The 17,640-nt window shown below is 40.6% G+C and overlaps 3 protein-coding genes across 4 annotated transcripts; 1 reads left to right on the forward strand and 2 right to left on the reverse strand.

Moving 5' to 3' along the window:
* Window positions 1-212: 212 nt before the first annotated feature.
* btk (Bruton agammaglobulinemia tyrosine kinase) lies at window positions 213-8,938 on the reverse strand. 2 transcript variants are annotated; one of them, XM_047584793.1, is made up of 18 exons: window positions 8,786-8,938; window positions 5,959-6,117; window positions 5,740-5,844; window positions 5,074-5,155; window positions 4,742-4,867; window positions 4,597-4,646; window positions 4,307-4,494; window positions 4,112-4,174; window positions 3,865-3,919; window positions 3,691-3,770; window positions 3,228-3,355; window positions 2,404-2,475; window positions 1,827-1,998; window positions 1,432-1,651; window positions 1,243-1,307; window positions 1,045-1,163; window positions 782-939; window positions 213-672 (listed from the first exon to the last, which is right to left on the reverse strand). In XM_047584793.1, the coding sequence occupies exons 2-18, from the start codon at window positions 6,097-6,099 to the stop codon at window positions 601-603; spliced, it is 1,896 nt and encodes a 631-aa protein (XP_047440749.1). In that variant the 5' UTR covers window positions 6,100-6,117; window positions 8,786-8,938; the 3' UTR covers window positions 213-600. The 2 variants fall into 2 exon arrangements, with proteins under 2 accessions (XP_047440749.1, XP_047440747.1); XM_047584791.1 differs by having other exon boundaries at window positions 4,597-4,661.
* Window positions 8,939-9,305: 367 nt separating this feature from the next.
* rpl36a (ribosomal protein L36A) lies at window positions 9,306-12,061 on the forward strand. The gene is made up of 5 exons (XM_047584795.1): window positions 9,306-9,435; window positions 10,051-10,156; window positions 10,464-10,531; window positions 10,786-10,908; window positions 11,988-12,061. Exons 1-5 carry the CDS (start codon window positions 9,433-9,435, stop codon window positions 12,006-12,008), a joined length of 321 nt encoding a protein of 106 aa, XP_047440751.1. The 5' UTR covers window positions 9,306-9,432; the 3' UTR covers window positions 12,009-12,061.
* Window position 12,062: 1 nt separating this feature from the next.
* On the reverse strand, window positions 12,063-17,266 carry gla (galactosidase, alpha). Its single transcript, XM_047584794.1, has 7 exons — window positions 17,015-17,266; window positions 15,054-15,228; window positions 14,153-14,327; window positions 13,881-13,972; window positions 13,592-13,753; window positions 12,851-13,048; window positions 12,063-12,649 (listed from the first exon to the last, which is right to left on the reverse strand). The coding sequence occupies exons 1-7, from the start codon at window positions 17,173-17,175 to the stop codon at window positions 12,320-12,322; spliced, it is 1,293 nt and encodes a 430-aa protein (XP_047440750.1). The 5' UTR covers window positions 17,176-17,266; the 3' UTR covers window positions 12,063-12,319.
* Between the last annotated feature and the right edge of the window lie 374 nt (window positions 17,267-17,640).

The raw sequence follows: 17,640 nt of genomic DNA on the forward strand, positions 1-17,640 counted from the left end.
TTATAACATCCACGTCCAGAGTATATGTACAGTATGATACAATCAATGGTATGGAGTCCACTTAATAGTGTCCATTTAATGGCATATTTTAAAATTAATCAAATAAACCCACTTCCATCTCATACAAGCGTATTGCTCGTACCTCAAAAGAGTTCATATTTGTTTATCACAGAACAGCAAGAGGTCAATTAGACAAAATTGACAGTCATTTGATTTTCACGTGATATTTTAGTCACTTCATAGCCCAGCATACTTGGCTTTTATTTGTGCAATACATATGCGCTTACAAAGCTTGTTAAACAGGCAAATGTGTCTACATTACAGAATACAGTAAAACAGATACATTTTTATTCCAACGAACTAAACTAAAATATACACATTTCAAATGTTGTACAGCCATTCGTCCGCTACCGTGATTGTAAGGTTCGTCTAATCAGAGAGTAATAGTGACATTAACTTTACACAAATTCACAGTACAGAGGACACTGGAGTGGTTGTAAAGCCCCGCGTTGAAGGTGTTTTAATGATCCAGGGACATATGGAGATGCTATTCTTTTGAGGACACAGCGAACTGTTTGTCTCTGTGTCATTGGATTGGTTTTACTGGAGTTCATAAAGCAAGTCTTGAACAGTCAGTGACAGCTCCTGAAAGGTGGGTCTCTCATCTGCTTTCTGAAAACAAAGAGACAATATGAGAACAGCTGAATGGGTTCTGAGGATATTCTCTTCCATCATCATCTTTGTCGGTGCAGGCCCAAAATGCAACACAAAATCTACTTACGTCAAGCCAGCAGCTCGTCATAATGCTGTAGACCTTCTCGTTCGCCAGCTGGGGGCGGAAGAGACGTAGGCCCCGGGACACCTGATCCACTATTTCCGTGTTGTTGAGGCGCTCATACGGAAGCCGTCCCAGAGTGTACACCTCCCACATTAGTACCCCTGTTGAAGTATGCAACATGTAAAACGCTGGTATTTCATCCTATAACTGGCTATAAATGTGTCAGTGAACTGACAGATTATCATAAAACAGTATATATTACCCACCATATGCCCAGATATCTGACTTGCTACTGAATTTACAGTAAAGAAGGACTTCAGGAGGCGACCAGCGAACAGGAAACTTTGAACCTGCTGAGCTTGTGTACTCGTCATCTAAAACATACCTGGCGTCAGAAGAATAGGATTTTAATATACCGTATGGGTTAGTGTTTCTTTTTTGTGCAATTATGTGAATTTGTTTACCGTGATAGGCCAAAGTCAGTCACTTTTACAGTGCCATTTCCGTCTACTAAGCAGTTCCTGGCAGCCTGAGAATAAAACAAACAACGCGTTAGATTTAAGGCATAATCATTAAACTTCTAGGGTTATCTTTGAATACCAGTGTGTCTGGGTTTGTTTTAAACTGCCACACAGTGGGCCTTTGTCTCTCACCAGGTCTCTGTGGATGTACTGCTTTGACTCGAGATAGGCCATGCCCTCTGAGACGTCTTTACACATTTCTAGGAGCTGGACAGCTGTTGGGTGCTGCTTCAGGCCTTCCCTCAGGTATGTCAGCAGGCAGCCGTTTGAAAGGAACTCGGTCACGATGTAAATAGGCCTCTGTTTGGTGCAGACGCCATAGAGCTGGACCAGGTTCTCATGGCGAAGCTTCCTGAGTTGAGCAAAAGCAGAAGGAAGCTAAGCGGTATGCGTGAACTACCCATACTAGTGTAACACATCAGCTTTATGAGCCTCAAACACAACCCTTATTGGCATTATGTCCAGTGTCAGTGTGCTGAGTGGCAGTCCATTAGTAGAGTTGTTGAAATAAATTTAGTTGTGCTTACATCATGATTTTGGCTTCCTCTATGAAATCGTCTTCTGACATGGATCCCTCTTTAATCATCTTAATGGCCACATCATGCTGGCCCTGCCACTTTCCATACTTCACCACTCCAAACTGACCATTTCCCAACTCCTTGATGAAGGTGAGATGGTGCGGGTCGATCTCCCACACGCCTGGATTAAATAAGAAAACGACAGAGGAGCACTTTTATAATAGCAGGCGCATTAAAAGAAGAGTTTTACATTTTGGGGGTTGGATGCAGAAACCATTATAAACCCAGTTATTTTCATAATTCCATAGAGATTAGAAAAGCTAATTTGTTTACATCCTTTTCCATTTTATTATTCTGCTAAGCTAAAAATAACTTCAGTGTGTCCGAGTCATGCTGAGTCAAGGTACTTAAAACTTTTAGATATGTGATGCTACTCCAAAACAGAACTAAAAACAGTCTCTGTCCTCATTGACTTAGTAAATAAAGTACACACACAGAAAATGATTAACATGATGAGATAAATAGAAGGTCTGAGAGCATATGTAATTAGTCTGCATTTCAAGTGTCAATACAATCACAGTCTTACCATAGCCGAGCCCTGCTGTTGATGGAGGCCGAGTTCGGTTAGATACAATGTATTTCAGCCTGCTAACCATACCTAGTGAGAGACAAAATAAAAGCAATAATTACTGTGATGGAGAGGATGATGAATTTGTGTGTGCCTATACTTTGTTGCTTTTACTCTAATACGATACCTCTCGAACCCTGTGCGTCATTCTCTGACTTGTATTTGAAAATGACCGGCTAAAAATAAATATATCTGTAGGTGACATGCGACCAGGCTGAAGGTGCTTAGGTATACTGACCACCTGCAGCTTTTAACACTTCTGCTTCTAAAATTACTGCGGAGGTGTAAGAATCAGACTATATGTCACTGGGTCAAAGTAATATAAGAAGGAACATGGCAATGATGCCTGTGCCAAGAATGATTTCAAGGTATCAAGTGAAGCACAGTGGCTTTTAAGAAGTTTTACTAGAGATTTGATTAGGTAGTCTATCCAAACTGGCTATTTTGCACATTTTGGGACCATCTGTAAGCACAGTTGACCGTAGTCTTGGGGGTGAGAAGGGTTTAAAAAATGAGCGGCCATGACTTGTGTCAACATATGTTGTATGTGAATATAAACATTTGACAAAAAACAAAAAAAAACAAAACAATAACCCTAAATTTACAATGAGTTAAGAAGGAAATGTTAATTGTGAATTGAAGTTTTACAGCGCTCCACTCGTTGACTCACTTTACTTATCGTGTTTCCATGACTAAATTTAAATTTCTCGTAAAAAAAAAATCCAGCGAGCTAACATGTGAAAGGTGTTACATGTCTGGTTATAATAAGCTTCTCTGTTAACCTGCTGCATTGTGCTGGTGGTAGTTGATGAGCTCTGCAATGGTGTTGAAATTATGTTTCTCCGCCAGGTAAAACTGGCCCTGCGCGGTGGTGCAGATATTATAATGTCTGCAGCTTCCACTTGTTTCCCTGTGGGGAGAGTGACAAGAGCAACTTTCAGTAGATTTAGTCAACACGTTCTCATCTACACAGGAACTCATCGTCTATCATGTATGCATGAGCAGGTAATATCTCCTCTGTGTTATCCACAATGTGGTTCAGTCTTAAATAAAAAAGTTCTGCAGGAAGATTAGTCCAGGTTTTGCATGAATAATTTACATCTCTCTCCCTCTGCTGCCCACTGTTTCCGCTTTCATTACAAACAGTTCTTCTTTTCATACGTTCACACATGACTGGAGCCTGTGGATACATCATATAAATGTTAGCAGTGTTTAATGTCACGTGTTTATACACAGCTTACTCACCCGCTTCCTTTACTGAGCAAGGACACGGTGTATTTCCCAGCCTTGCTTGAGTCCCGTACCAGAAAGCCGCCATCTTTGTTCTGAAGAAGACCAAGAAACAACATAAAACACAAATTAGATGTAAACCAAGTGTGCTCCTATATTACACTGTGAATGTGGGTCATTGGTGTTTACCTCAGTCTTTAACAGCTTTTCTGCTTGGCTACGGTTCATATTCTTGCAATACCAGCTGTGAAAGTAAATGTAATCATCCATATCCATTTTTTTTTGGAATTGTTTTTTGTTCATTTATGAATTCAACAGTCAAATGTATATTCATGCAGAAACAAACCAAGAATCCGCCTACTTTTATAAGAATTGTAAACTGACGTAAGGCATTACTTTATCAAGCCAAAGACGGATCAATAGCTCTCATACTTACTCAAATCTTTCTAGTCCATTTTCTGCCTCCACTACATAGTTACTTGGTATATATCCTTCTTTACTGCAAAGTCAAACAAAAACATTGTAGATTTTAATACCTTAAATGTTAACCAACACTGATAGCTCTTCAACAAAGTTTCCAATCCAATGTTAACTGATTGCTCTTGCTTTCCTGTAGCATGTGTCATCTCACCCGTATTTGTCTCGGGCTCTCCACCAGTTGGCGTCAGACATCTCTAGAATGATGTATTCCTCATCCTTCCTCAGCTCCAGGTCCTGGGGTGTCATGGGCGTGTAACCGTACTCTGCTATGACGGTCATGCCTACAGAAGGGCCTGATGGCTCAGGAGGCTGTGGAGGTAAAGGTCGGCCAGGCTTTTCCTAAAGCAACACAACATTAGTTGATGTAAGTTTGAACAAAAAAAATAAATTAAAAAATGACAGTGGTTAGTGAATATTGATCTTTCAGGACGGTGTGTGTACCTCTGTTGGCGTTGGAGGAAGAGGTTTCCTGGATCCTTTTCGCCGAGATGCTTTGGATGTAAAACCTATTAATAGCATTGCCGAATATATAAGTTGAAATTTAGTTGCTGACCTTTTCATATTTCAAACTAAAGGGAGTTCTCACCATTCTTACTATCCAGCACTTTGCAACCCATAGCTTGTTTAACTTCCTGCTGACAGCACAGCCACACCCCGTCGACCCAGAAACAAGGATGGTACTTCTGCATCAGATCTTTGTTGAAGCGCACCACTATTCACAAGTATGGACACACGCACGCATACACAGAGCATTTACATTACATTTGGCATTTGCATGCGTATGCTGCACTTCTTTTCTTCACGCTCTGCACAGTGTTTAGATATGGTCTACTGTGGCAGAGACTGTGAGATACTGTGACTGACAAGGCACGTACATGCACAAGAGATAAATGTGCAAATCTGTATGCATATACTCACATTCTTTCAGCTTCTTTATCCACTGAGCCCGGATATCATCAGACTTTGCAAAGATGTATAGGGGCCCTTCATCGTAAACGATCTGTGGAATTATCCACATTTACCAAGACATCAACAGATCTTATTTTTTAAGTGGTTAATAGTAGATGCATGCCATGCCTTGTGTGGTAAACTCTACAATTAAATACACTTCCTTTAATTCAATCTACATGGCCAGAGCCAGCAAGACACGTTTACGTTGCTACTATGCTTTTTACAATGACAACACCTGCACTGTCCCTGAAAGCCCCTTGTTCATCTGAGTGTGAGAGAGAGTTTCACTTCTTATCAATTGACTTTCACATTATTAACTATTGGAGGATTTGGTGAGGATTTTCTTTTCTTGTCTGCCAAGAAATAACATGATTACAAAACTCCACCTAGTGTGTGGTTTTGATTTAAATAGCATGTGAAATGGGGAAATAATGAAATGATTTCTTATTATTCCACAGTTTGAAAAAAGAATTGTGCTAAATGGGCGGGGAGAGGAGATCGTAGTTAGAAGCAAATCTACACTGTGTACTGAGATATGAAGAAGGAGAATAACTGGAATTACTTGCATTCATATTTGTTTATAAGCCGACCACTGGACACTTTTGGAATAAGTAAGGTGAGAAAAATGTCTACCTGGAATGCAAACATGCGCTCTTGTGGTGCATTGGGCTCTGGCTGGACCGTCTCCACACACTTGACCTTCTCGAGGTCAACTGACCCCCTCAAACCTTTTCGCTTCTGCTTAACAGATGAGGAAACAGTCTGGTAACTTGGGTATGAAGAGAATTTCTTTTTTAAGGTTGCCAGTCAAGTTTAATCTGGCTCTGTTTAGACAGAGTCATTTATACGCACCAATTTATCAGGATCATAATCATAGTAGGCGATTTTTTCCTGGGTGAGGACGAACCATCTCTCCTTGTAGTTTAAAGGGGACGTCTTCTTCTTCTGCTGGGATCGTTTGATGAAGGTGTCTTCCAGGATGCTGTCTGACATGATTCAGTCAGGGCTAGTCTACAGTCGAAGAAGCACTGAATTAATTATTTGGTATACCATGTTTTATAGTAGCATGAAGCCCTGCCCATTTGTGGCGGAGTGACATTTAACAGCATGTTCACACATGGACTGAGGAAGCAGTCGCTTTGCTGAGAGCTGTGACTGACTCACCCAGTGTCACTGTACTAAGCATTAAAATGAAAGCACGTTATTATTCAGTCTTTACATTTCCAAGTTACCCAGTTTTTACAGAGTCAGTGCCACTATAACAGGTAACAAAACAGATCTGGAAAGAGAGGAACAGACATGCAGTGTACGTATCAGCGTGCATGGATTAGCTGTAGTTTGCATAACCTCTGCTTTTCATGCCAGTAACATCCTCTGTTTCCAGCATTTCCCCGTGTGGTATATCAGTTTCCCTCAGCCTGTATATCCTGGTCATCGTCGCAGTGACCTAAATGTGCAGTTTGATTTTACACTGGATAACATATTACATTATTTTTTGTTAGATTTCATTATGAGATTATGCAGAACCATGGCATGACTGTGCATTACCTAGGTTGTGAGATGAAAACCATTAAGGATGTGATTTTAGTTCGTGGCAAGGAGTTGTGTTTGGTTTTCTGCACCTTAATCACCATGGCGGAAAATGAAAGTGGCACCTCCAAAACGAGGTTAAGTCAGAACTGCCAAGAACTCTTGGTGTGAGTAACATGGGGCAGAGAAACCATGTGTTCGAAGTCTAGACCTCTAAGTAGACAAGTGTTTACTGGACTGAAACACAGTTGAACCATATCTCTGTTTAATCCAAATAACATATCAACATGCTGTTGAGTAGGCAAGTAAAGTTGGGTTTGGTCGCAGCCAATGCAGAACTAAAACTCAAATCACATCAAATGACTGCACTATTCAAAAAGCACTGTTCACAGACACACTCCCATCAAAAGCAACAAAAGTACGCCCTGCACTAAGGGTAGGAGCTAATACTGTCATGGTCTCTGGTCAAATATGGACTCTGAAGTTCTCAAACTCACCCATGTCATGTAGCTGAGTGGCTATTGTCTTCTTTGTCAAGTGTGTTTGCACTGCTGCTCTGCCTATTTTCAGCCTGTGAGCACTTCCTTCTATCATCTGAACTGTAACACTACCAGAAGCTTCTGTCACTCTCTGCTAACCAGGAGTGTGACATTTCTTCACTCTAGACTCACAATACCAATTGGTTTTGTTTATGCTGTCATGAACCGCCAGCTGTGTTCCCTATTCTGTGAAACATTGTTTACTCATTCCTCATTTGCCACCACCTATGTTTTCTCACATCACTAAGTCGAGTGAAGGTCAGTCAGCGCTGATAGTGGATAATGAAAGCACTGATGCACCGTCCTCTCTCTTTGCCTCAGGTTAAGCGGAGCCCGTCCACTGAAACCGTATGCGTACACTGCTGTGGCTACCAGAGAGGGAGATTTCTCTTTTGTGTTCTCTAAAGGGAGTTGACTCACGATGGCTGACACAGACAAACTCATAGGGAAGTTGCATCAGTGTAGCACTGCAATATGAAGAGAGAAGAAACCCTGTGTCCTGCAGCACTTCTACCTGACATTATCTTTCTCTCATCTATCGTTGCATGTTTGACATGAAAAAAAACAAAACAAAAAAAAACATCTCACTTTCTACTGAAAGTGTGTTTCTGTGTTGTGAAATTGAATCCATTTCTCTATTTCATTACCGGGTATAAACTTTTAGAAATAGTTCCCAAAATCATAACATAAACCTTGCGATGGGGCATGGAACAAGAGGAACAGAATCATCTAATGTCTAGGTAATCTCCTAACTTCTACATATTACAGTTGATTTGTGGCCGAGGATTAACTAACACAACTGTGGCTGTTAAACAGCAGAAATAACCGTCACTACTTAGTAACGTGTGTTTTAACACTCAGTGTGCTTATTCATAAGCGCACAGCGTCAACTGCATATGACACAGCAAACTAAACCATGTCACGACTTGTTTAACAGGAACCTGTCAAGATGCTCTCTTTCCTGACATTTCCTGACAGATAAGTGGTAAATGTGCAATAAGATGTGTACGTGGGCGCGCGCACATGTGTGTGTGAGAGAGAGAGTGAGAGAAACAGAGACACTATGGGAAAAAACAGCAAAATCGTGAAACTAACCACAAAAACGCTTATAACATATCCTAAAATAAGCAAGTAAATTTAACTATGTGGTAATCTGTGAAGGTGAGGTCTCAGGATAGAGAATTTCCTGTGATGCATGTAAATGTGTTAGCAAAACATCTCAAAATTGTGGGTTATAAAAGCCCCATGCAAAACCTTTACAGTGTTATGCATACATTAGTATGTAACCACACGAAACTACTAGCTGAGTAACTATTCACCAGGGGTTAAATAAATGCAACAGGTTCCCTGCTCTGACAAGTACAGTACGGGCACGAAACATTCAAGAATGAATACAGTATTGTTGGGTTTTTAACACATAATGTCTCTGGGGTTTGACGTACGATTAAATAGTTGTACACACTCCAGCATTTGCTGAAAATTCGCGTATTTACTTCTACTTTTTTCCCTAATCTCTCAAATGAAATGCACATTTTTTATACTTCTGTGAACAAAGCATGACTAAAAATAGCTTACGTCTAGACCTTCATTCAAAGAGCATCGTCACTCACCCAGGCGCCCGAAAAAGCCAAGCATCAGATCAGACAGACAAGTGCAGAGGCTTCAAGCGGTGGAATGAACCTTTGCTTCAGTCGCTTGCTTTCCATAAAATGTGTAGCTAGTCTGTGATGCAAGAAACTTAAACACACCCACACAGAGGAATCGGCTTTACTTACTTCCCCTTTTTCTTCCTGCTCATTTTCATATCAGCCCCCTGGACAGTTTTGGTGATACGTGGAAGCGGGCTAAACATTAACAGAAGACCATATTTGGATACTGTATATCGCTATATTCACAAACATCTGTATGGATGTAATTAAATTTCTGCATCTCAATTTGGGAAAATTTGTTATTTGGTCAACTATATGACTACTGCAAGGGAAAGAGATTAATAAATAAGCATGTAATTATTCTGCAGGTGGTGAAATAAAGCCTGATTAATGTGTTTTACAAAAACTAGATTCATAATTCTGCACTCCGTAACATTATTTCATTCATATTTGAGCTTAGTTATCTGGTTTGTTCACGGCCCGGTGTCATTTTAGGCCGCTAGGGGGCAGTCAAAGGAGGAGATGGCCGCTTCACCGCTGAGGTCGGACTACTTCAAGAATTGCTTCCGCTTCCGTCTTCCTCTTTCCCTCTGCATCGGGTCGCAGCCATGGTATGAAAAGACTACACGACTACACTTTGAAAAATCTAATTCAATCTGGTCAATTAAAGCACCATTTCTTCATCAAATCAACTCAGATATGTTGATAATCTTCTAATACACCCAACGATGGCGATATTGCTAATCTGGTTTATATTTATCACTGTAATTTGTTGATTAGCACTGACTGCTGTGTGAGTAGTAAAATGCCGCTGTTGGCGGTGCTTTGCTCCAACCGGGTTTTCACTTAATGTTTTATAAAGGCAGCCGTCCACAGAATTAGACACTAAAGCAAAATGTTGCTTCGTTTTTGTATTATGACGGTGTCTCATGTTTATAACCGCATTGAGGTTGATTAGCTGCCGTGCTAATGTGTTAGCTTGCTAGCAGACGTCGTCTACATTTACTCTGACCGGAGTGCTGACAGTTGAAATGATTAATACTAAATAAATGCTCAACGAGGTCCATATACGGTTTAATGTCAGTTGAGACAAACTTATTTTTATTCCGTACTGTTGCATTCACATTAGCCGGTTAGCCACGAGTCGTCAGCAAGGCCTCGTAGTAGTTCGTTTTAGTTTATCTTTATTTTGTGTTTGCTAAGAGAGTGTCATTCTTGTTGTGCAGGTGAACGTCCCGAAGACCCGCAGGACCTACTGCAAGAAGTGCAAGAAGCACCAACCTCACAAAGTTACCCAGTACAAGAAGGGAAAGGATTCCCTCTATGCACAGGGTAAATATATTAAAGGATCATAAATTCACCTATAAGTTCATTGGGTGACGTCCATCAGCATTTAACAAAACAGCCCTGGTATAGACTGGGTTAAATAACACTTAAGTCTTTAACTCGGTACAGTTTAACAGTGCCATAATCTACATCCTTTAAAGTAACTGCATTTCTACCTTAGGTTGTTTTATCTTATAACCTTTGTGGAGGATTCAGTGCAGGACTGTACTGTTAGGATGCACTTGTTTTCACAGATGTACATAATGAACTGATTCACATGTGGTTAATGAGCTGAACTGTACCTGTTTTGCAGGTAAGAGGAGATACGACAGAAAGCAGAGTGGTTATGGTGGTCAGACAAAGCCCATTTTCCGCAAAAAGGTAACCCCAGATTTCTACTTATGTTTGATATGGTGTGTCAAGTGTCCTGTTTGGTGCTTTGACATGGACACTAGTATTCCAATAATGTTGTGTATAATATATCTATAGTTTGTTGGGCCATTTTGTTTAGTTTGTGGAAACTGTTGAGTTGAACCGTGTAGTTTGGGTGATTTCAGTTGATGTGATGAAATGTTGAACATGTAAACTTTGTCACTGTATGTGAAATGAGACTTACTGAACCACTTTCATTTCAGGCTAAGACTACAAAGAAGATTGTGTTGAGGCTGGAGTGTGTGGAGCCCAACTGCAGATCCAAGAGAATGCTGGCCATCAAGAGATGCAAGCACTTCGAGTTGGGTGGTGACAAGAAGAGAAAGGTAAGCGCCACTCGTGTCATGAATTTTGAATGGGCTCACCCTCACTGTGCTATATTTAATGTGGACTTTTCAGAGTCTCTCTCCAAGTTAAAACAAATAACCAAAATCTTAAATCCTTTGGTGTTGTCAAAAGGTGCTCCTGATGTGGGTAGCTATTTGGCTCAAGAGAAGATGATTGACTTTGTATTGCATATTGAGTCGCTGCTAAATTATTGACTATAATCTGGTATTCGTCATTTCTGGACATCCATTAGAATTGGATTTTACTGTTTGTGCACTTAATTTTTGCATATTAGCTCAATTTGTGGACTTAAACACATAAAGATATTGGATACAGAATAAAAGGGAGTGAAGGCTTTTTGGATCATACAACTCCAGACAGGAGGGGTAAAGAACCAGAAGAAATTAGCCCCATCTTACATTGTGACCAGAGCATATTTTGCTGACTTGTCAGGCATTTGGTTGATTGTAAATTTTTTAATTTGGGACCATATGAGTTGAGAAACATGGAGGATCATCTTTTTTGCATTTAAGACGCTGTCTGTTACAATAAAGACTACGTTTTACACAACGATTTTGCAAACACATTGGTTTGCATTTTATGGTTGTACCCCCTTCTCTGGGGTCAGTCATCATCAGTTGTCACCATATTAACACTGAAACATTCCTTCAAACAGTCTTTGAGAAAATAAAGTAGACTAGCTGCCCCTTTTCCTGGAGTGTAGTTCTCCTGTGCCACAAAATCAGTCACCTGCATTACTCATAATTGTGTTAGAACAAATCATTTACAAAGATATTTAATTGACCTTGAGATTTTGTCTTGTAAAATTAAATGTTCTTGCAGCCTTGTGCATGTAGGTAGATGTGAACTGAAAACACTATTTCAGCAGAAATTGTGTCCAAGAACCAGAACAAGAGTCGGGTCAAAATCAACAGTTTAATTCAATTATAATACAAAAGTCATTCGGTCTCCTTACTAAATCATTATAAATGTCAGCAGCATGTCAAGAGAGACATGTCATTGACATAACTCATATTGTGCAACATGTTAACCAGTCTTTTCCTCTTCTCTCTTCCAGGGCCAGGTCATCCAGTTCTAAACTGTGGTCCAATTTGAAGCTGTCACTATTTTCAATAAATGTATGGAAACATACTCTGGTGTCGGGTGTTTATTTTGACCTTTTTCATCATGCTTGTTTAAGTTGTTAAGGCTTTTTAACCTTTTAGCAGCAGGACAGACTCCATGTGTGCAACAATACTTTCAGCTACATTTATTCAATCTGATTAAAATTTGCAAATGCAAATTGTATGAATTATTTATTTTTACAACAGTTACAAAAGCAAAACCTTTTTTAAAAAAACACCTCAATTAAAACAATGCACATGGATAAAGTGCATAACCACCACAGGACTATAAAAACATTTGCTTGCGTTTGTCAGACGTGTCCTGCCAGTGCAGCTTGTAAAACCCCCTAAAGTCGCCGCTGATTGGAGTGATGGTCAGCAGAGCGGTGCCTGAAGGGTTGACGGACAACACAATTGTGCTCAGTTGAGTCTGAACACCCATCTCCTTGTACTGAGGGAGGATCTGTGTGACATTGCACATGGGGTCACAGATCTTCCATCCAGGAATGGCTCTGATGATGTACCCTCGAGGACCACCGATCTCCTGCCTGTTCAGCACCGCAACAGCCAGACGCTTCTTGGACAACGGCCTCTCCCACACTTCAAAACTGTCCAACTGTGGAAAATATGGCAGTAGTTCACAACCCTTACTACACACTTTCATCATGTTTATTACAATCTCTGCCATCAAGTTTTCGGTCACATCCTGCCAACCTTATCACAAAACACTTGGCCTATCTAAACAGGAAGGACACGTAACAAATACTGACAGCTGTCACTACAGGAGGCCATGGTGGTTCATGTCTCTGTCACCCACCTTGGCAGTTTGGTATCCCTGGATGCCCAACGAATCCTGGCTGATGTCTATGATGCGTCTGTTCTGCAGCAGCTCTTTGGAGCGAGGACAAATGTTCCTCAGATCATTAGACATGAGCAGAGGGGCAGCCATGATGGCCCATAACGCCATCTGAGACTCCTGCTGGTCATGGCTCAGGCCAAAGTTCCCAATTACGAGCTAGAGAAAATATCATAAATATGTAAATTCATTCATTATTGATACAGGGCTGAATCAACAACTGACTGCTGAGGAATGTGGTCTTCTGGCATTTAAATCAACAGGCTATAGAAAAATATATTATGGCGTTCAACATTTTAAAGGTATATATGGACATTTTAGGAAAAGCTGTACTAGATTTAGATTAACAGGAAATGGAGAAAACATTGAAATGGCTCTAAAGGTAACATCTACCTTGCTGTTGTAAAGACAAATCTTAATCTCATTAGTTTAATTTGCACATAGAGTAACGTGAGCATGGTAACCTTGTCTTTTTAGTCATTTGTGGCTCCATATTAGGTGTAGAGATGTGAAAGTGGTAGCACATGTCTCGTATCCCTCAGCAAGAAGGGAAATAAGTGCACTAAAAAGGATTTCTTTATATGCAACCTCAAATCACTGGATCGCCATTGACTAGAAATTATAGTGAAGTAGCTCGACACTTAAAGACCCGCGTCTCTTTGCTTAGTTTAGGGTAACAGAGAAATGAGTAGAGCAGCGTACCATATCGGGGTCGTTCCAGCCCCCAGGTCCAGCAACAGGGACAATGGTGTCCTGGTGAGCAGCAGTCCAGTCCAAGATGGACTTGATAGAGCTCCACGAATCGAACACGTCATCAAAGTTGCGCCAGTGATTACACGTCTCACGGATGGCTGTGTAGTTAGGCTGGAGGAACAGAATAAGACAAGATGTATGGTCATGCAGTCAGTGTGCAGCCTTTTGGAAAACCAGAGATGGACAATATATTTTTATTATATATTTTAAATAAGTAAGTAAGTAAGTCCTCTCTCACCTTTTGGTGAGACCATTCATACAAAGGCCACTCACAGGAGTACAGGATACTTTTTCCAGTTTTGTTGAGTGCCTTTGACATGTTTATGTAACCTTAACCAGAAGGAAATAAGTAGTTAACTCGTACGAGGACCAGCAGAAAACATCAAGAAACACTGATAAGGAGCAGTTTAAATGACAAACAGTGCAATAAATTCAATCAGCAGACTTTAACGTGAACCAGAATTAATCAGCAACATTGGAAGATACTTCTACTCCAAATTAAAAGCTCACCTTCTCCTAGAAAAGTCCAGTCCATGTAGCAGCCATCAAACTTGAGCAGATCCACGTCCCAGTCAGCAAAAGTCTGAGCATCTGTCTCGTAGTGACCCAGACTGCCAGGGTATCCAGCACAGGTACGTGTCCCCACATCTGCATAGATGCCCAGCTTCAGACCCTTAGAATGGACCTAAATCAGATACAACAGGTTGGAATACGTTCATTCCAGCAGCAGGTCTCTGTGCCAGTAGGTGGTGATGTTGCACAGCTGAGAACTTGATGGTACAAGAAACAACCCTCCCTTGGTTGGTGCTGCTTCCCTGTATGCATAGCTTGGGTCAGTATAAAGCTCAGAAATAACGTGCACGGCAGCTCCCTCCCAACTGAGACGATATATATGCCTACGTTATCTCCCTTGGCTCATTGTGCTGTATTTCTGCCTGTATGAAATCTGAGACTTGGGTTCCACATCTGGTCTGTTCTCCCTTCATTATGTAAATAACTGCAGGTTGGAGGTATAATGAATACATAATTCAACTGCGTAATCACTTTCACTTCTTATTCAAGAAAGAACTTTTTAACATTTGCAAACTTAGACACAATGTATGGATGATTCGAGAGCCCTGCACCCCATAGAATCACATCAGTAAGTGTGTGTGTGTTAAATATAATATAGTTTAATATTATATAACTGTGGGTAGTATTCATACCGCAGCACACAGACTGCAAGCTTTAATAAAAGCAGTCCTGTCACATATCCTCACTTTGCTCCTTCCAGCCAGTAAAATAACAGAAATTGATGCATTTCTCACTTTCCTTAAGTCTCCCTGAACCAGCTTCTTTTTGATGTCTATGTAGGGTTCATGGCGTTAATATCAGATTCAGTCTTCATTACACTTTTATACCTGCTACTCACATAGTCGGCCAGTTTCTTGATGCCCTGAGGGAATCTTTTGGGGTCTGCCTGCAGGCGGCCCTTGGCATCGCGCTGATGGGAGGGCCAGCAGTCATCGATGCAGACGTACTCGTAACCGGCCTCTTTCCAGCCTTCCTTCACCATCATATCAGCCATCTGCATGTACAGACGCTCGCTGCCAGGGCAACAGGAGCAGACAGGCAGGCCCGATGGTACCAGTTAGATGCCAGTATCCGGTGTCATGTGCAACAGCAATATGGCACACACATGCTGAAGGAATTATTAGCACAGCGAATGCCAGGCTTGCTCATACAACAATAAAGATTAATCCAACTCAGTGACATTTGGTGCTTTGTTGGCTAGAAAAAAACAATTAGCTGCGCCCAGGAAGAGAGGGATATTATGTTTGTCATTAATCACTGAAGGGATGTGCAGAAACAGAATTTTGCAGCATTTATAAAATAAAAGAAAAATATGTATAGAAAAAATATGAAATCATCAGCTGAAGTGATAATGGAAACAGTTGATTGGCATGGCTCTGTGTTATTTCTCTGCATCCGTTTTTCCTTTAAATCCTTATTTCTTTTGATTGATACAAGTGTTATGTCTTATTTTTACAATCAGTCCATTCACATAAAATTGCGACCATACAAACCACTTGTCTTATTTAGTTCCACTGGAAATAAATTAGAAATGAGTTTCGTATTACATGTTTGCAAAGTCCTTTGCAGATTGTAAGTTATTACACTACAGTATCTCAGACCTGGGTATCTCCTAATACCTAAACCGAAGATCAAATAAGAGCAAATCAAATTAGCCTTACAGATCACAAATTTCATGTGACAGCCACTCATAATGAGATGTTATGAGATGCCTCAGTTATTACTAGGGCTGTCAAAATTAACCCGTTAACGCGGATTAACCCAACATCACGATTAATCTGATTCAAAAATTTTAACGCAATTAACCCATATAAACGTCTCTGGGAACACATTTCGGACAGTTTGTCCGAGTAGAAGCGTGGTCGTGCGTGCGCAAACAAAACCACCTCATAAAGGTGCAAGACAGTAAACAGCACTGAACAGTCGGCCAATATTATTATGCACACGCTACAGGAAGGAGTTTTCTTTTCACAGAAGTACTTCCATCTTAAAACACCAACAGAAAAAAAAGTGTTGTTTTGTTGAAACTGTTGAAGGTGTTTAATAAACACATCTAGTGCAAATATATTCCCTTTTCACTTGAGTCTGTTTTCTCGCGCAAAATGAAACGTGATTGGATATTGATATTTAATCGTGATTAATCAAGATAAATCCACCAACACGGAAATTGAAATACCACTTCCTGTGTAGCGATTTCGGTAGATATGTGGTCAATTCAGAAAATGTCGAGAAAAATAATGTTTCTATGAGACGTTTGTTGGTTCAAGCGTAAATCAGCATATTCAACAGCATTTGCTTGTTCCATACAATAGTACAAAAAGTATCTTTGAAATTTGAACTCACAATTGAACAAATCAAGACAGGTGCACAAAAAACAAATAATTATTAATTATGATTATAATTTTTCTGCGTTACCGGAACCTGAAGAGCAACTAATCAGCTGTCAACAAGCGTCAACAATCACGTGTTCCTGTTCTCAGATTCTTCCTGGTTTAAATTAGACTAGCGAAGTTATAAATGATTAAACGGTTTCTGCATGTTTATGTCTATAATTACATTTGATAATTGAATTGAATTGAATGATTATACGGCTAGGATCCAAACCTATGTGGACATTAAAAGGTCGCTTCCTGTGTATAGTCTACATATGCACTTTTAGTAGGTTTGTGTTTAAATAAAACTGAAAATGCAGAATATGTAAATGCATTTCTATGAGATGTGCGCACATAATTTCATTGGAGTTTCAGACAAACATGTCAGACTGCTCTCGATCCCTCTGACTGGTCTCCACAGTCGTACCTGATGCAGTTATCGGGGTCTCTTTCACAATCGATGTTACACATGAACCTCTCCCAGTGCAGCCAGCCCATGGTGGGTTTCAGCGCCAGACCATTATCCAGGGCTTCAGCGGCGGGACTGATAAAACCGATGAACGAGAGGAGAAACACAAACTTGCGCATTTTCACTTTCCTACTTCATACGTTTCATGCATACAAAAACACAATGCCGGCTGTAGCTGTTTCAGGATTTCCTTATTCAAAACAGCCCGCCTCTCCTGGGTGATTGACATATCCCTGGACCAACAGGATCAAAATGCGTCTGTACGCTTCCAATGGCGCTGCGCACAGGTTCCCTTAACGCACATAAGGAAGCGCGGAGTTTCGCTGTGAGTCAGGTGGGGGGGGGAAAAAAAAAAAAAAAAACGAGTCAGGTGACATGAAAAGGTGATATCCCTGTCTCGTGACTCTTCTAAATACCAAAACGAGCTTTATTTTTATTGTGGACAACCCCGAAATAATTTGCTGCAATGCCTTGAACAAAAACCAACAGCTATTTATACTCACCAACACCATTGCTGCGTGGAACTACTGAATTCTGGATGGTGATATGCCTCCAGATTTGTTGAGAGGTAATTGTGCTTCACA

Source organism: Mugil cephalus, chromosome 5 (genome assembly GCF_022458985.1).
Source record: "Mugil cephalus isolate CIBA_MC_2020 chromosome 5, CIBA_Mcephalus_1.1, whole genome shotgun sequence".
Taxonomy (NCBI): Eukaryota; Metazoa; Chordata; class Actinopteri; order Mugiliformes; family Mugilidae; genus Mugil; species Mugil cephalus.